We start from the raw sequence: 19209 nt of genomic DNA, 5'->3' as shown, positions 1-19209 counted from the left end.
GTCCGGACCCCCAAAAGGTTAAAGTGCACTGGTAAAGAGAGAAAATCAGTAGAGTCCCCACCGTCCCCCAAGCCTGCAGGCATATATCTCCAATTTGGGGGTCAGGAGGCGAGAGCGAAGTTGGCCAGAAAACCTTCTAATTCATAGTTATGACGCAGTTCAGGCTCGTACTGACATGACCTGGGGAAGATCTGGATGCCAGGAAGATCCTATCCCAGTACAGGCTGAAGGTACAAATAAATACCCAGCAAATTCCTCCTCGCTCTTCCTTCGTGCAACTGCGGAGGCGCTAGGACCGCGGGAACGCCGCTCGCTCCCGGCGAAGCCCCGCCTCGGCGCGAAGCAGGACGGGAAATTCAACATGGACGCGTCCATTTGAACAGCTCGCCTGAGTGGTTCTCCTGCACGCCTGCCTGTCATTAGCAGTCGTGTTCGCAGCTGCTGCCCAGTCTTCCTCCGGAATAGGGGAGGGAGAGGGAATGAGAAGCTGCAGCGGCCGAGGAGTCACCGTGACCGTCCCCGCCGCCACCCTCGGGCCCCCTCGGCCCCCGCGCCTCCGGGGAGCAGCCGGGGCTCGCCGCGCCTGACGCGTCCCGAGTCACACAGGTAAGGGCCCAGGCCCGCAGCGCCTGGTGGTTCATTGCCTGTCCGGTAGCTCTCTCACCCGACCCGAGGCCTACCCGCGCGCGGTGACCCGGAGGGCTGGGAGCCCGGGGCGGGCCCTGAGCGGGCGCCAGAGCCAAGAGGATCCCAGCTTGCGGGCTGGGCTTTACGGGGTGCACCTTCCTGCTCCACTCTGCGCCGGCTTCCTTCCTGAGCTAAACGCGGTGTCCCGTGTGGGCCTTAGCTTCTAGTTCAGCCCCTTGCCGCTGTGATACGATGTTCTGAGACCCAGGCTCTTAGACTGTTTCACCTGACCCTAAAGAGGCCGGGGAAGCTCTGCCTTTTTGCGGAGTCTCAACTCAAGGTGTCTTCTGTGTGCATTTGGGTTTACTCTTGAAGCAACTGTGTGGTTACCTCTGGCGGGGTAGTTTTTGTTCCTAGTAAGCAATGCTGATATCTTGTTTTATAGCATATCAATTTAATACAGTACTTTCATCTGTAGTTCTTTATGTTGTCCCCTAATAAGTAAAAACATAAAAATTTGGGGTATTGCAAAAGTATTAAATGTGTCGCCTTAATTAGTACAAAAAGATATTGTACTATGAAAATAACCATAATTAATATTTTTGTAATTTTCTCTCAACGTTTTTTTGTTTTTTTTTTTTTGCGGTACGCGGGCCTCTCCCTGTTGTGGCCTCTCCCGTGGCGGAGCACAGGCTCCGGACGCGCAGGCTCAGCGGCCATGGCTCACGGGCCCAGCCGCTCCGCGGCATGTGGGATCTTCCCGGACCGGGGCACGAACCCGTGTCCCCTTCATCGGCAGGCAGACTCTCAACCACTGCGCCACCAGGGAAGCCCCTCTCAAAGTTTTAATAGGATAACGTTTCAAAATTGTACAACTGAAGTCGGATGAACTCGCAAGATTTTTAATGTTGGTTATCCTGTTGACTAGAATATAAGAAGGCCAGCTGAATTTTATTTTTTTCTTGTAAGTTTTATAAGGTACTGTTTTAGTTATATCCCAAGTTCAGGTCTTCTCAATTCTGAATTTTAGCGGGAGGAAAATAAAAGTGTTTTGATTGTGGCATATGGTTATGTCAGGAATAGCATTTAATTCATAGCAAAATAACTTTGACCCTAGAGGAGCTGCATAGGAACTACAGGGGCTTTGAGATATTGCGGGAAAAAAACCCTACTGATGCCAAAAAGACCTCAGATGAGAAATATAAGTCAAATTTAGTTAAACTTTATTTTTTTTTTTTTTTTGCCGTACGCGGGCCTCTCACTGTTGTGGCCTCTCCCGTTGCGGAGCACAGGCTCCGGACGTGCAGGCTCAACGGCCATGGCTCACGGGCCCAGCCGCTCCGTGGCATGTGGGATCTTCCCGGACCGGGGCACGAACCCGTGTCCCCTGCATCGGCAGGCGGACTCTCAACCACTGCGCCACCAGGGAAGCCCTAGTTAAACTTTTAATTGTGAGTGCCATTTCAAACCCTTTAAAGTTGTCTGTGGTGCTGTGGTCAAACGTTGGTTTTGATCTGTTTGAGGATCGTAGCTTAAATGTGATGCCACAGAATCCATTTTTAATGTAGGTGTTTTCTTAGAGAGAGAACTGGCATCCACCTTATATACCACATTATACAGTGAATTTTACTAGCTGTCAACTGCTGTATGTAGAAATGTTTTGGAAGTAAAGGGGCATGGTTCCACCCACAGCTCAGCCACATCTTTATAGTGAGAAGCTGTACTGTAATAGGTTGTGTTAATTAAAAGCTAGGACTCATAAATTTGCTGCAAGTGTGGCTGTCCCATGGCCAGAGTTCTTCATGCCTTGGTTTCCTGTGTTTGGACCCCAAATTGGAATTGATTGTAGTCATATGTTTAGGTGGATTGGGGTGTCAAAACTACTGGTGACATTTGACAGTTTATTAGGTCTTTTGTGGATTGGTCAGCTGAAACGAGTAGTTCAACTTGTGACGAATTAGAAGTAATATGTGTTTTTTGGTGTTTTTTTGTTTGTTTGTTTCATTCCAATATGCCAGTGGTCCTTGAGGTGTGCTTTTCAAATGAGTTTCCAACAGCTGAACAGAAATGACCTTAAATGTTGAGAAGCCGGGCAGTCATGGGACTGTAAAGTACAACTTGTCTAAATACTTCATATGTGAAGTGTGGAAAAACTAGCATATAGTAGTAGGAGAATAGGACAGGTGTTGTGGGATGTAAGTGCTTGTCTCAACCCAGCGGTTTCCTTTGGTGGTAACCGTCTATTGGTCAGTCTCCAACTAAAATGTGGCAATAACTGTAATCACCTGAGAGTCAGATCTGGAATGACCTTTGATGTTTTAATTACTTGTACACCTCCAGTGTAATAGGATTGACACTCATCTAAGGATTAATGACTCTTCTGTAAACTTTTATGATATTTTATTCTGGTTTTAACTCTAGAAGCTGACCAGAGTGTGTTTGAATTCATACAGAAATAATGTTGATATTTGGAACCCATGTCGAACTTCTATGAAGAAGGGGCAACAATGATTGCAGCCGGGGATTTGCAGGAATTTGTTCCTTTTGGTCGAGACCACTGCAAGCACCACCCTAATGCTTTGAACCTTCAGCTTCGCCAGCTGCAGCCAGCGTCGGAGTTATGGTCTTCTGATGGTGCCGCTGGCTTGGTGGGATCCCTTCAGGAGGTTACGATCCACGAGAAACAGAAGGTTCCGTTAAGTTTCCCATTGTATTTTTGAAATATAGAATGTTGTGATCTACTTGTAATTTAAGGCTACCTGCAACTGAGAAATGAGTATAATGCTACTTCTAGGGTAGTGGTTAAGATTTGGTAATTTCAGTCAAGACTAAAATAATGACTTCATTGTATTATGGTGTCATAACCGTTTATTTAGGCATATAACTCATGGTTTTATAATAAGTGCTATGATTATGGTCCATTCTAAACCTCTTTCTCTTCCCTTAGTATGTGGGGACCAGATTTCATGTTGTTTGATTATTAGATGGTAGAGTTAGAAATGGTCCCTGCTGCAAAAAGACTTACATGTTTCTTGAGGACAAAGAAAATGCCACATAAGTAGATAGAGTACTAGTTCTTAAATAGGAGAATGAGATGTTAGCGTGTGTCAGGAAATCAGTCTTTCCCACCTTATTCCACTTTCATTCCTTTTGGGATACCAAAATCTCAGGGAGAGGAAGTCTATGTAGTTAGAAATCTGAACCTTTCTCTCTCCCATTTATTTTGATGAGTGGGACAAGGGAAGGAAGGTGAATGTATATTTAGTTGTGAAGCAGGGAAATCTACCCTGTGAATAAACTCCCCCAGTGATTCCCATGTGCACCTTCCTGCCCCCTCTCCATCACTTCCCCATGCACCTAATATACCATTTTAGTTTCCCTAGCATGTTGGTTTCATTTTTTGATCTATAGATATGGTATAATTTTTGTTTGTTTATATTTGGGGCAAATAATATAGTAGTGTAATATAAAACATCCTGTAAGGTATATAATACACATATGCACACACCCCACTTTGTTAATCAGTGGCACTAAGCTTCTAAGAATTGGGCTTAGATTGAGTCTTACTCCCCAGGCAAAGAGAGAGTAGGAAACTTGTCTCTGAATGATTATTTGATTTAATTAATAAATCCTGCTCCATACTTTGGAAAAAAGTGCTTGAACATGTCCTACATGTGTTAATTTTTAAGGAGAGCTGGCAGTTAAGGAAAGGCGTAAGTGAAATTGGAGAAGAAGTAGATTACGATGAGGAACTCTATGTGGCTGGAAATATGGTTATCTGGAGCAAAGGAAGTAAAAGCCAGGCATTGGCTGTTTATAAAGCGTTTACAGTTGACAGTCCTGTTCAACAGGTGAGTTGATTTGAATTTTAGCGTTTGATTGACTGCTTAACACTTAAAAAAGTTTTTGTCCTAAAATTTAACAGAAACAATAAAAACAGTGTAATGGTCCCAGCAGCTGGGTGTCCATTTAAAAAATTTCATTTGTTTTCTGTATCATCACTTTTTTTACATCATCTTTTGTCAATTTAATGATAGTCTTTAAACACTGTTCTTGAGTAATTCAATTTGTTATTCTCAGTAAAAATTTCTAAGACATTGAGGGTACAAAGAATACTGTAACACATGATGATTATAATTGATTACAGAGTATTCAATAAATAAAAATCTGGTTCCTAGTGATAATCAGAAAGAGAAAGAAAAAACCTAACTTGTTATCATTGCAGTTGGCTATTACACCTAACTCTATTATGAAAATCGGTAAAGGGAAGGAATTAAGCATTTGCCCTGCCTTTCTAGGAAGACGTGCAGTTCATCTTGAGTTAATGAAGGAACACCCTTTTTTATGGACGAATGCCAGCTAATATAGAAAGAAGGGTAGAGTTAAAAAATCACCACTTTGTAACCTCCAGTGTAATAATGGATTCAGAAAAGGATTGTTAATGGATATTAACACTCTTGGGTGAAAGGATATTACCATGGCACCAAGGTATTACCCTATGAATTACTTGCTAAAATGGACTGGACATCAGGTGCTAGAAGAAAATTACATTATTTTTCCTCAGGTGGGATGACGGTTTTGTGGTTATATAGGAGTACATCTTTAGTTTTAGGAAATGCACGATGAAGTGATTAGGGGTAAAGTGTCATGATGTGTGCAATTTTCAAATAGCCCCTGCCCCCTGCAATTCCACGTGTACTCAAATGCCCTTAAACAGGTACGGCAGAACTCAGGTGAGACAGATGTTCACTGTACTGTTTCATCTTTTCTTACTGAAAGTTTTTAGAATATCAAGTTGGGGGAGAAGTGAAAACATTTTTGTTGGTTGCATTAATTGTTAGGCTACTGACAGGAGGTTTTTAGAAGCTTTTTACTCATGTGAAGTTCCCCATTTGTAGACACTGAAATCGTACCTCGACACTGCTTTTTTTTTTTTCCATGAACTATTTCCTGATGAGTGTTGTACTCTTCTAACAATTTATTAGGAAGGGTCAACTGAATTATTCCCAAATTTGAGAGCATGTGTGAAAGCATTTCCATCCAGGAGTGTCAAAGCCAGTGCTCTTTTTGCTGATGATTTCCCCCTCATGTAACATTGTGAATGTATTTAATACCACTGAAAAATGGTTAAGATGGTAAATTTTATGTTATGTATATTTTACCACAATTAAAAAGACACATAAAAATGCCATTAAAAATTTCAATAAGTGATTGTCAGTTGAAGTTTAACGGCTTTTCCTAGTTTGTATATATATTTTTAAGATGGGCCCTTAAGAAAGGGAAATGTTTTTCTAAACATTCTTTCTGGCGAGTCAGAGAATGACAAGATTAGGTAAGTCTGGAGATTATAAAATAGCTTGGCAATTTTCAACTCTTCTGATAATCTTAGCTTTGTATAGGATATAGGGTTTACTACAGGTTGAACCACTATTTGAATTCACTTTTGCTGCAAAGCTATCTAGTACGTTTCTTGATTTTGTTTTCCCTTTTCTTTTTATTTGCAAGCATAGTTTATCTTTCCTTAAGATAGTTATCATTAATTAGTCTAATTTTATCTTATTTTTCTTTGTTCCCATGGTATATGTGTTGAGCTGATGAGGAGGGACCGTTATGTAGGTGACACTATTATTTAGATACCATTAGTTAATAGGTTATTATTTAGATGTCATTTTCCTAGGTAAGCATTTTGTTTTGATTTTAGGCATTGTGGTGTGACTTCATTATATCACAGGATAAGTCTGAAAAGGACTACAGTAAGTTCCTTTTTGAAATTTTATTTGATCTTATGATGATTCCAAATGTTTATCTCATTTTTTTTCATTCAAAATAAGTAAGCCACTAATAATGGTGGGTTAGCGCAAGCATTTTTATATTGTGCATTAAAGAATTTGTGTTGTTGGGAATTGCAATTCATTTATTTTTAAAACTATTTATTTATTTATTTATTTATGGCTGTGTTGGGTCTCCATTGTTGCATGCGGGCTTTCTCTAGTTGCGGTGAGCAGGGGCTATTCTTTGTTGCAGTGTGCGGGCTTCTCATTGCGGTGGCTTCTGTTGTTGCAGAGCACGGGCTCTAGACGCTTGGGCTTGTAGTTGTGGCTCTCGAGCTCTAGAGCGTAGGCTCAGTAGTTGTGCTGCACAGGCTTAGTTGCTCCGCAGCATGTGAGATCTTCCTGGACTAGGGCTGGAACCCGTGTCCCCTGCATTGGCAGGCAGATTCTTAACCACTGTGCCACCAGGGAAGTCCCGGGAATTGCAATTTATGATTATTGGGATTTTTGTTTTGAAAACAATGCATATATCTTGTTGTACTCTCTCTTTTCAGGTAGTGATGAAGTAGAAAAATGCATATGTATATTGCAAAGCTCATGTATTAACATGCATAGCATAGAAGGAAAGGATTACATAGCTTCTTTACCTTTTCAGGTAAACTTGAGTGTTTCAGTGTTTTTGTGTTTTACTGGAGAATATTCTTGAATTAATTGGTTTCAGAAGTATTGCTACTCTCATGTCTTGTAATCAAAAATGTTATTTTTACTGAAATAAACTTGTAGTGGCTTACCATTTCCATCCTTTGTCTTAAAAATAAATTATTTAGTGAAGTGAATTATGAAGTCTTTTCTGAGAGGTTTTTTTTCAGTTTAAGTGACATAGAAGAAATCATTTTGGTTTTATTCAAGCACTTGAGCAATATTAGTCTTTCTCCTGTTTCTCATTATCTTTTTCATGCCCTAATGCTGTTGTTACACTTTAATCACACTGTCACTTTGGTACTGATATTAGCTACTGGCAGGAATTTCAGGTCGAACTTCTCTTCCTTAGATTTGATTTTGTCTTAGACTTACTTGTTAGAATTACTTAAAAAAATTATAGTTAATGATTGTTACTTTGCAAAACTCTTATTAAATTGGAAGGAAATCTAATGTTCTGTAATGTTTCGTAAAAACATGTTATAAAGAATAGTTTCTTTTACTTCTGTTTTTTTCCTCACCCTTTTACCCAATAGGTTGCAAATGTTTGGCCCACGAAGTATGGCTTGTTGTTTGAACGAAGCAGCTCTTCACATGAGGTTCCTCCAGGCCCACCCAGGTATGCAGGTCAGAATATGATTCCTTGGGCTTTTTTTGGTTGGTTCTAAGGTAAAATTGTTTACCCAAAAGTTTGGGATGATGATAATTTCCATGCTGTCAGCACAGATAGATGCCTTTTTCTCTCATCTCAGCATTGTACCCTTATGAGTTCTACTTCTCACTTGGCTCTTAATTATCTACAGCTTTTTTCCCCAAGTAGTAAAATTGAGCAAACACTTGGCTTAAAGATAACAAAACTCAACTCTTAGCTCTGCCATTTTTTCCATCATGTTACTTTGGGCAAATCATTAGCTTTGGCTTTAGTTTCCTTATCTGTTACAGGAAGAATACTGTCATTTATTTCTTAGGATTTATGCAGTAATTTAACAAGCTAATGTATATAATCTCTTGACATAGCGCTTCTTATGTCTTAGGTGCGTAATAAATTATAGTGTGTTTACTTTGTCTCCCTAATCAGCTGTGAGTTCGTTGACGGGCAGGAACATACAGTACCTGTCACAGTGTGGTGCAAGTAGTAGACACTGAGTTTTAAGAAAACTGCTTATAGATTTTAATCTCTCTCTGTGTTTAGATAGAAGGTCTGTTTTTTCCTCTTTTTTCAGTCACTCCTTAAGAAAATGCAGCCATTTCATTTACTTGAAGTGTTTCTTCTTTTTATTTTTAAATACTCTCTTTTGTCAATAGGTCTAGAAGACGAAATTTCTTTCCTAGTTGTTAGAGACACTGCCACTAAGAGAGGTTTTTAAAAAAAAATGACTGCCTTATGCCCATTACTCTGCTTGTTCTGAAAGGTGTTGACTGCTGCTCAGATACTACCTGGGCTACACTGAGTTCCGTGTGTGTGTGCGTGTGCGTGTGTGTGTGTGCGCGCGCAAATTTACCCTGCATAAGAGGAAAGATTTCTAGGAATAAAATAGAAGATACTGTGAAAAACAGTAGGTCAAAAGTTTTTAGAGGGTTGCTTTTTGAGATGGTAGGTTTCTAGTTGTTAGTGTAATCTGCAGAAGACATTTCTTTGCAAGGAAAGTACAAAATTTGTGCACAAATGGAGTCATCTTACGTTGGTGATTATTTATTTGTTCTTTACTAGAGAACCTTTACCCACTCTGTTCAGCATGCTGCATCCACTAGATGAAATCACACCTCTTGTTTGTAAATCTGGAAGTAAGTGTATATTTATAAATTCTTTTACGTAGGCTCTCTTTTAAGTTTGGGGCTGGGGAGGAAATAAAGGAGCTTATGAAAATTAGATTTCTTTTATAAAAATAATATAATTTAAGCATTTAAAAATAACTCTTATTATGAAAATAATTCATATTAATTAATTCATTGAATACCCTGGTATTAATTGTTTTAACAGCTATTCTTTTAGTAAAAATAGAGCCTATACATCAACCAGAAATACTGATATATTTTCTAACTTACCTGTAGATGACTCTGGACTTTGTTCCTTAGTAATTAGTAAGTAAATGAACAATACTTAGATAAACTAAAATCGTTTCCTTTTTTTGGAATAAAGAAATGTAGGGCCTTAGACCTTTACTTTGGAAATTTTTAATATTTCATTTTCCCTGCTCATAATAACATAATTTGCTGGGACTCAGACTTTTAATAGTTCCTAGAGGTATTTCTAGATGCTTGTTTTAAAATTTTAAATGTGACCAAACATAGGCTATTATGAATAATGAGGACTTGAAGGCTAAAAAAAAATATTTATATTCTTTGACCAATTTTACTTTAAGGACTTTATCCCAAGTATATATTCTGAAATACCACTGAGGTTTTTATCTTCTATATCAGGGCTTGGCAAACTACAGCCTGGGGGCTAAATCCAGTTTATTTTTCTAAGACTTAAGAGCCAAGAGTGGTTTTTACCCTTTTAAAAGGTTGTAGAAAACAAAAAAAATTATGCTACAGAGTCAGTATGTCTGCAAAGCCTAAACTATTTACTCTTTGGCCTTTTACAGAAAAAGTTTATTGATAATTCTATATTATACTGCTAACAACTACAAACAACCTAAAAAAACATGTCAGAGTGTGTGATTGAATGGTATGCAGCCATTATTGATCATGTTTTTGAATAATATTTAATGACCTCAGGAATTGCTTATTCATAATGTTAAGTAAGGTACAAAACTAACTGCAATATCATCCTAATTTTGTAAGAACATAAAAAATATGTCTGTATAGGAAAAAAAAAAAACTCAGACGAGTGCTCCCAAAATATATTAGTAGAGGTTGTTTTGAGTGGAATTATGAATGATTTTTATTTCTTTCTTTATAAAGTACTCCTTTTATAAAATAATTCTTTTAAAATTTTTCAGTATTTTAACTGAGAGGGCAACATTTAGGAGACAGTCAAATAAGGATGTAGAAACCAGTTTATGGTACTGTAGATGTAAAAGCTGGACTCACTAGGAAAAAACTTATTTTGCATGTGTATCCAGTAAAGCAGAAACAGTAGTGTACTGTTCAGCACTGTTTGAATAGTTATAGTAGAGAACAGATTTCTTAGAGAAGAAAAGAACCTGTAAGGAAGTCAAACTTGGTCGAATGGTTGAGTGTAATTTAAGAATAAGTCAGTTATTAAAGGAGTCATGGACCTTTTACCTGTGGCTGATGAATTTAATGGTTTAGTCAGCACAAACCTTCAACATTTAGTTGCATGTGTGTGAAATCAAAACTCGTAAGATTCTCATCTTTAATATATTTTAAAGGAATTGATGCCCAAATAAATTTATTAAAAATTGAGGGTTAATTATGTAATATATTAATAGATTTTTGTGCCTTAATTGCCTTGATTTCTCTTTATCTTTAGGAATTGCAAGAAGTCACTTCATAAACAACAGTCTTGTAAAAGTCCATTGTGCTATACCTGATCATTTCTGTTCTGTCTTTAAGGTCTTTTTGGTTCATCACGGGTACAATATGTTGTAGATCATGCAATGAAAATTGTTTTTCTCAACACTGATCCCTCCGTTGTAATGACCTATGACACCGTTCAAGGTTTGCATTCTGTGTGGGCTCTCCGGAGAGTCAAAACAGAGGTAAGGGTGAAGGCAGATCACTTCTTAATAGAAAAGGATAGTTAATACTAAAAACTTTGCAGGTTTTTAGAAGAATCACTTGTGAAATAGGTTGAATGCTTTAGGTAAAAAGATATTATATCTTTAATAACTGGCAACTACCCTGCATTCTCACAAGGAAATTGCCCTTTTAATCTAATTATTTTCTGCCCCCTCCCCCTTTTCATTTTGACTTAAGGAAGAGAATGTTGTTTTAAAGTTCTCTGAACAGGGGGGCACCCCACAGAATGTGGCCACCAGCAGCTCGCTCACAGCACACCTCAGAAGCCTCTCCAGGGGAGACTCCCCCGTGGCTTCCCCCTTCCAGAACTACTCCTCCATCCACAGCCAGAGTCGCTCAGCCTCCTCGCCCAGCCTACATTCCCGCTCACCTTCCATTTCCAACATGGCAGCTCTCAGGTGGGAATTAAGTGTGGAAGCATTTCCTTGCTTTAAACAAGACATCCCAAGAAAAAGATACCTTCTTTTAAAACTTTCTCTTGTGATTTGAAGGATTTAAAATTTCTGTTGACAGATCCTGAGTATCTTTTAGAGAAAACAGCATTATTCCAGTTGTGCTATTTTTACTAAGACTTCCAGGCCTACTGTGTTACTTTTTCACTGAGTTATATTTAGAGACTGCCAGTGCTTGTTGTAAGAGTGCCTCATTTTTACCACTAAGTGGCAGCAGTTTGGTGAATATTAATTACAGAAATTTTTTGGTACTGTTTTCTTTTGTCTTAATTTGCATTAGCTTTTCTTTTGTTTTTGTTAATATCTGTCTGGTACAATAGGGACATAGTTTTGTTGGTGTGTATATGTTTGAATGTATAGGAACATAGTTTAAACTTTTTTGAATAATATTGGTATAAATAATTGATTTTCTGAGGCAGAAAATGAACTGATCTTCAGTTAAAGAAAAAGAATTCTAACAGGAATTCTAAATCCTTAGAATATAATAAAGCATGTTGACAAACCGTTTAAGTAGCTACTCCTTTTTAAAAAAATTGTATTTCTGACTGGGTTTATGTTATGAATACTCTCCATACATAGAATTTGGAAAGCTTTATTAGAAAGTGTGTTATATCAGCCTGTGTTATTAATTGTGGTGCACTCTTTTCTCTTTATTTTGCAGTCGTGCTCATTCTCCAGCCTTAGGAGTGCACTCTTTTTCAGGGGTGCAAAGGTTCAACCTTTCAAGCCATAATCAATCTCCAAAGAGACACAGTATTTCTCATTCTCCAAATAGTAATTCTAACGGCTCCTTTCTTGCACCAGAAACAGAGCCAATTGTTCCTGAACTTTGTATGGACCATTTATGGACAGAAACGATTACTAATATAAGGTTTGGAGTATATATTTTTATATTCAAAGAAAAATGATACTAAAAGTTTTAGAAAATACTTGGCATTTTGTGTAAAGCTTCCTTTGAGTATAAGCAGTTATGAATATTTCTAAAATACATAGAGATATATATTAAAGGCTACCTCAGTTTCAGTAGAGGGTGTTAGTGATATTAAGGTGATCATAAAAATATTCTTTTGTCATTTGCTATTTCTTCCTTAGTAATCTCTCAGATTTGAGGTGTTTGATGTTTTAGGGAGAGACAACTAATTTCTGTAGATTAGGAAACTTGGGAATTTATAACATTTTTCTTAAGTTTTGTCTTTATGTTAGTTGAGTATCAGCTGTTTTTCTGGGAAACACAACTCAGACCTCTGTTCCATGTGACCTTCCTCCTTTTATGTTCTCTTTAATCAGTCATTCAGTCAATGCCAGTGTGTGTACTGGTGGCTGTGGTTTATCAGCAAATAAGTTGCTGTCCCTGTCCTCAGAAAGAGACAGCTGGAGGATGGTGGCACTGCTCATCTGCTGGTAGGGCTTTGGAAAGATGACTAGGTATTCCCTGGGTGGGTAAGCGAGGCAGTACACAGTAGTTAGAGGGGATCAGAAGAAAAGTGCAAAAGTGTGAATGTGTGGTTTGTTCAGGGAATTAAAAATACTCTCCATTTGTTTGTGCAGGAGGAGGGGAAAGGGCTGCGAAAGAGGAGGTGGAGACAGATGGCCTTTTGGGCTGTTCTGTTTGATGAGAGCTGTAAGAAGGTGCTTTATATGTGGGTCATAAACTCAGGGGTCAGAGCAGTCACTTATCAGTGGTGATTGAGGCAAGACAGGTGGATTGGAGTTTATGGAGTGTGTAGAGGTTGGGTTCGAGGAGGGCCTGTGGATGAGCTTGCAGTTGCAGGGGTTCTGGTAACCCTCAGGAATCAAAGATAGTAATCATGGGGATGTGTGGTGTATAGGCCTTTTCTTTAGCGGAGGGTTTAACATTCATTAGATTCTCAGAGTCTGTGGCCTCCGAATAGTTAAAACCAGGCTGTGTAGAATCAGAAGAGGGCTAGTGACTAAAGTCTTGGAAGCTTAAGATTTGGGAGGGGTGAAAAGAGATAAAGCTGCTGCAGAGAGACAGAGCAAGAGAGGTCAGGTGGGGGAAGCAGCAGGACATGTCATGGAACACAAGAAAAGTGGCTTTTGAGAAGAAGATGCCAATGTTGCCAGGTGCTGGTGAAGTGTGGCACTCTTAGGTGAGCTCAGAGAGGCAGTACCTGGATGGCAAGGTCACTGGTGACCTTGGCCAGAGCACCTGGGGGTAGGGGTCTAGGGTGGAGTGGAATGGGGTGGAAAAAGTAAATGGGGACCGAGGAGGTGAACATAGGTATACAGACTGTCCAGGGAGTTTGCCTTTGAATGGGAATGAGGATACAAAACTAGCTGAGGGAATCTCAGGGTCAAGGGAGAGTTTTGTTTTTCCTGAACTATGTTAGAGAAAATTAGTCTTCATTTTTGCCCTTAAATACCTAAGTGTGTTTCTCTAAAAAGTAAGGACATTTTCTTACCTAACCATGCTACCATTTTTACACCCAGCCAAATTAACAGTAAGTCCTTTATATAATCTAATATTTAGTCCATCTCTGTATTTAAAGACTCATTTTAATATGAGAGAGTAGGCTACGAAAAGACTATATACCCAGAGCAGGGAAAGCACTGAAAATACAGCTGGCTGTACGGCCTTAAGCTCTCCACATCCGAGTAGAAAGACAAGCGCATGTTCTTAGGCTGGCAGGTCAGGGATAGGCAGTTGGAGGAAAGGAAAGATGTGAGTACAGTGTTGAAGTATGTTCTATTTTTATATATATAAAATAAAAATTTCTTATAAAATAAAAATTCCTTATATATAGAATAAAAATTCCCTGTATTTAAAAATCATTTGTCTTTAAATACCTTATTGCTAAGTTGGATATATTGCAGATCCTTATTGTACAGAGTTACAAAGAAATTTTTGAGAATAGAGAATTTTTGAGTATGGGTTAAAAAAAAGGGATGAAGTGGAGCCTAATCTGAGAGAGAGGATAGATTGGAGAGGTCATGTTATAAAATGTCTGACCCCTTAGACCCTGTAAGAGGTTTAAGATCTCTTCAAGTTTGCATTACTTTAGCAGTAGGCAGCTTGCATAATGTGGAATTAAAAAGTCTGTTGGTAATGATTACATTTATTGTAATTTTTCCCCAAAAAAGCTGTGTAGTGGACTCAGAGTCAAAGAGCTGAAAGGAATCTTAGAGATCATGAAGTTCAATTCTTAGAACTGCTTTTGTGTTTTCAAGGTTATTGCTTGGCCCAAGTAGTATTTCCTGTAGAATATTTTCAAAGACTTCTAATAATTACTATGGTAGATTTTTAAGTGAGTGCCAACAGTTTCTTTATTAATATTATCTATTACAGGGAGAAAAATTCACAGGCCTCAAAAGTCTTTATTACATCTGATCTATGTGGGCAGAAGTTCTTGTGCTTTTTAGTAGAGTCCCAGCTCCAGTTACGGTAAGTGCGTTTATGTATCTCATTTATTTGGTATAAATAAACTTAGGACTGTTTTTTCTTTTTCTTTTTCTCTCTCTCTCTCTCTCTCTTTTTTTTGACTTAAGTAGCTTTATTGAAATAATTTACATACCATAAAATTAACATGTTTTAAGTGTACAGTTTAATGATTTTTAGTAAGTTTACAGTTATGCAGCATCACCACAATCCAGTTTTAAAAATTTCTATCACTTTAAAAAGATCTCTTGTGCTTGACTTGCATTCAGTCTCTGTTCCCATTCCCAACCTCAGGCAACCAGTATATAGGCTTTCTGCCTCTGCAGATTTGCCTTTTCTGGATATTTTATGTAAATAGAATCGTACAATATATAATTTTTTGTGTGTCCACCTTCTTCCACTTAGCATGTTTCTTAGGGCCTACCATGTATAACATGTATAAATATTTTATTCCTCTTGCTTTGTAGTATTGTATAAATATACCACATTTTGTCTATCTAGTCATTAGTTGATGGGCATTTGGTTTGTTTACACTTTTTTGACCATTGTGAATTATGGCACTATGAACATTGGAGCCAAAGCCTTTGTGTGGACATACATGATTTCATGTAGATAGATAGGTAGATAACTAGGAGTGGATCAAATGATAAATTCATTGTAAACTTTTAAAGAAATTGCTAAATTTGTCTTCCAAATAAGCTGTACCATTTTACATTCCCACCAGTAATGTTTGAGTGTTCCAGTTTCTTCATCCTTGACAAGATTTCTTTTTTAAATTTTTGAATATTATTTATTTTTTTATACAGCAGGTTATTATTAGTCATCAATTTTTTACACATCAGTGTATACATGTCAATCCCAATCACCCAATTCATCACATGACCATCCCCAACCCCCTGCGGCTTTCCCTCTTGGTGTCCATACATTGGTTCTCTGCATCTGTGTCTCAACTTCTGCCCTGCAAACTGGTACATCTGTATCATTTTTCTAGGTTCCACATACATGTGTTAATATACGATATTTGTTTTTCTCTTTCTGACTTACTTCACTCTGTATGACAGTCTCTAGATCCATCCGCGTCTCAACAAATGACCCAATTTCGTTACTTTTTATGGCTGAGTAATATTCCATTGTATATATGTACCACAACTTCTTTATTCATTCGTCTGTTGATGGGCATTAGGTCGCTTCCATGACCTGGCTACTGTAAATAGTGCTGCAGTGAACATTGGGGTGCATGTGTCTTTTTGAATTATGGTTTTCTCTGGGTATATGCCCAGTAGTGGGATTGCTGGATCATATGGTAATTCTATTTTTAGTTTTTTAAGGAACCTCTGTACTGTTCTCCATAGTGGCTGTATCAATTTACATTCCCACCAACAGTGCAAGAGGGTTCCCTTTTCTCCACACCCTCTCCAGCATTTGTTGTTTGTAGATTTTCTGATGATGCCCATTCTGACTGGTGTGAGGTGATACCTCATTGTAGTTTTGATTTGCATTTCTCTAATAATTAGTGATGTTGAGCAGCTTTTCATGTGCCTCTTGGCCATCTGTATGTCTTCTTTGGAGAAATGCCTATTTAGGTCTTCTGCCCATTTTTGGATTGGGTTGTTTGTTTCTTTAATATTGAGCTGCATGAGCTGTTTATATATTTTGAAGATTAATCCTTTGTTGATTCGTTTGCAAATATTTTCTCCCATTCTGAGGGTTGTCTTTTCATCTTATTTATGGTTTCCTTTGCTGTGCAAAAGCTTTGAAGTTTCATTAGGTCCCATTTGTTTACTTTTGTTTTTACTTCTATTTCTCTAGGAGGTGGATCAGAAAAGATCTTGCTGTGATTTATGTCAAAGAGTGTTCTTCCTATGTTTTCCTCTAAGAGTTTTATAGTGTCTGGTCTTACACTTAGGTCTCGAATACATTTTGAGTTTATTTTTGTGTATGGTGTTAGGGAGTGTTCTAATTTCATTCTTTTACATGTAGCTGTCCAGTTTTCCCAGCAACACTTATTGAAGAGACTGTCTTTTCTCCATTGTATATCCTTGCCTCCTTCGTCATAGATTAGTTGACCATATAGGTTTGTGGGTTTATCTCTGGGCTTTCTATCTTGTTCCATTGATCTATGTTTCTCTTTTTGTGCCAGTACCATATTGTCTTGATTATTGTAGCTTTGTAGTATAGTCTGAAGTCAGGGAGTCTGATTTCTCCCGCTCTGTTTTTTTCCCTCAAGACTGCTTTGGCTATTCAGGGTTTTTTGTGTCTCCATACAAATTCTAAGATTTTTTTGTTCTAGTTCTGTAAAAAATGCTGTTGGTAATATGATAGGGATTGCATTGAACCTGTAGATTGCTTTGGGTAGTATAATCATTTTCACAATATTGATCCTTCCAATCCAAGAACATGGTATATTTCTCCATCTGTTGGTATCATCTTTAATTTCTTTCATCAGTGTCTTATAGTTTTCTGCATACAGGTCTTTTGTCTCCCTAGGTAGGTTTATTCCTAGGTATTTTATTGTTTTTGTTGCAGTGGTAAATGGGAGGGTTTCCTTACTTTCTCTTTCAGATATTTCATCATAAGTGTATAGGAATGCAAGAGATTTCTGTGCATTAATTTTGTATCCTGCTACTTTACCAAATTCATTGATTAACTCTAGCAGTTTTCTGGTAGCATCTTTAGGATTCTCTATGTATAGTATCATGTCATCTGCAAGCAGTGACAGTTTTACTTCTTTTCCGATTTGGATTCCTTTTATTTATTTTTCTTCTCTGATTGCTGTTGCTAAAACTTCCAAAACTGTGTTGAATAATAGTGGTGAGAGTGGGCAACATTGTCTTGTTCTTGATCTTAGAGGAAATGTTTTCAGTTTTTCAGCATTGAGAATGATGTTTGCTGTGGGTTTGTCATATATGGCCTTTATTATGTTGAGGTAGGTCCCCTCTATGCCCACTTTCTGGAGAGTTTTTATCATAAATCGGTGTTGAATTTTGTCAAAAGCTTTTTCTGCATCTATTGAGATGATCATATGGTTTTTATGCTTCAATTTGTCAATATGGTGTATCACATTGATTGATTTGCGTATAGTGAAGAATCCTTGCATCCCTGGGATAAATCCCACCTGATCATGGTGTATGATCCTTTTAATGTGTTGTTGGATTCTGTTTGCTAGTATTTTGTTGAGGATTTTTGCATCTATATTCATCAGTGATATTGGTCTGTAATTTTCTTTTTTTGTAGTATCTTTGTCTGGTTTTGGTATCAGTGTGATGCTGGACTCATAGAATGAGTTTGGGAGTGTTCCTTCCTCTGCAATTTTTTAGAAGAGTTTGAGAAGGATCATGTTAGCTCTTCTGTAAGTGTTTGATAGAATCACCTGTGAAGCCATCTGGTCCTGGGCTTTTGTTTGTTGGAAGATTTTTAATCACAGTTTTAATTTCATTACTTGTGATTGGTCTGTTCATATGTTCCGTTTCTTCCTGTTTCAGTCTTGGAAGCTTATATCTTTCTAAGGATTTGTTCATTTCTTCCAGGTTGTCCATTTTATTGGCATAGAGTTGCTTGTAGTAGTCTCTTAGGATGCTTTGTGTTTTTGCAGTGTCTGTTGTAACTTCTCCTTTTTCATTTCTAATTTTATTGATTTGAGTCTTTCCCCTCTTTTTCTTGATGAGTCTGGCTAATGGTTTATCAATTTTGTTTATCTTCTCAAAGAACCAGCTTTTAGTTTTATTGATCTTTGCTATTGTTTTCTTTGTTTCTATTTCATTTATTTCTGCTCTGACCTTTATGATTTCTTTCCTTCTGCTAACCTTGGGTTTTGTTTGTTCTTTTAGTTCTTTCTCTAGTTCCTTTAGGCGTAAGGTGAGTTTGTTTATTTGAGATTTCTCTTGTTTTCTTGAGGTTTGTATAGCTATAAACTTCCTTCTTAGAACTGCTTTTGCTGCATCCCATAGGTTTTGGATCGTCGTGTTTTCATTGTCATTTGTCTCTAGTTATTTTTTGATTTCCTCTTTGATTTCTTCAGTGATCTCTTGGTTATTTAGTAACGTATTGTTTATCCTCCATGTGTTTGTGTTTTTTACGTTTTTTTCCCTGTAATTGATTTCTAATCTCATAGCTTTGTGGTCAGAAAAGATGCTTGATATGATTTCAATTTTCTTAAATTTACTGAGGCTTGATTTGTGACCCAAGATGTGATGTATCCTGGAGAATGTTCCGTGCGCACTTGAGAAGAAAGTGTAATCTGCTGTTTTGGGATGGAATGTCCTATAAATATCAATTAAATCTATCTGGTCTGTTGTGTCATTTAAAGCTTCTGTTTACTTATTTATTTTCATTTTGGATGATTTGTCCATTGGTGTAAGTGAGGTGTTAAAGTCCCCCACTATTATTGTGTTACTGTCGGTTTCCTCTTTTATAGCTGTTAGCAGATGCCTTATGTATTGAGGTGCTCCTATGTTGGGGGCATATATATTTATAATTGTTATATCTTCTTTTTGGATTGATCCCTTGATCATTATGTAGTGTCCTTCCTTGTTTCTTGTAACATTCTTTATTTTAT

General features: G+C 37.8%; 1 protein-coding gene across 2 annotated transcripts in view; it reads left to right on the top strand.

Annotated features, from left to right (window-relative positions):
• The first annotated feature begins 370 nt into the window (after positions 1 to 370).
• The window catches only part of ANAPC1 (anaphase promoting complex subunit 1), a 101984-nt gene continuing 83145 nt past the window's right edge, over positions 371 to 19209 (top strand). For both annotated transcript variants that reach the window (XR_009521505.1, XM_060027358.1), the window contains exons 1-11: positions 371 to 606; positions 3081 to 3317; positions 4317 to 4478; positions 6329 to 6380; positions 6953 to 7053; positions 7634 to 7716; positions 8809 to 8882; positions 10620 to 10765; positions 10983 to 11203; positions 11919 to 12128; positions 14565 to 14660. Coding sequence is in view for 1 of the 2 variants with exons in the window: in XM_060027358.1 (XP_059883341.1) it covers positions 3105 to 3317; positions 4317 to 4478; positions 6329 to 6380; positions 6953 to 7053; positions 7634 to 7716; positions 8809 to 8882; positions 10620 to 10765; positions 10983 to 11203; positions 11919 to 12128; positions 14565 to 14660 (1358 nt within the window). In the remaining variant the exon portion in view is untranslated. The remainder of the gene's footprint in view (positions 607 to 3080; positions 3318 to 4316; positions 4479 to 6328; positions 6381 to 6952; positions 7054 to 7633; positions 7717 to 8808; positions 8883 to 10619; positions 10766 to 10982; positions 11204 to 11918; positions 12129 to 14564; positions 14661 to 19209) is intronic.

The sequence above is a fragment of the Delphinus delphis genome, chromosome 12 (genome assembly GCF_949987515.2).
Source record: "Delphinus delphis chromosome 12, mDelDel1.2, whole genome shotgun sequence".
Taxonomy (NCBI): domain Eukaryota; kingdom Metazoa; phylum Chordata; class Mammalia; order Artiodactyla; family Delphinidae; genus Delphinus; species Delphinus delphis.
This window is presented reverse-complemented; position numbering and strand designations above follow the sequence as displayed.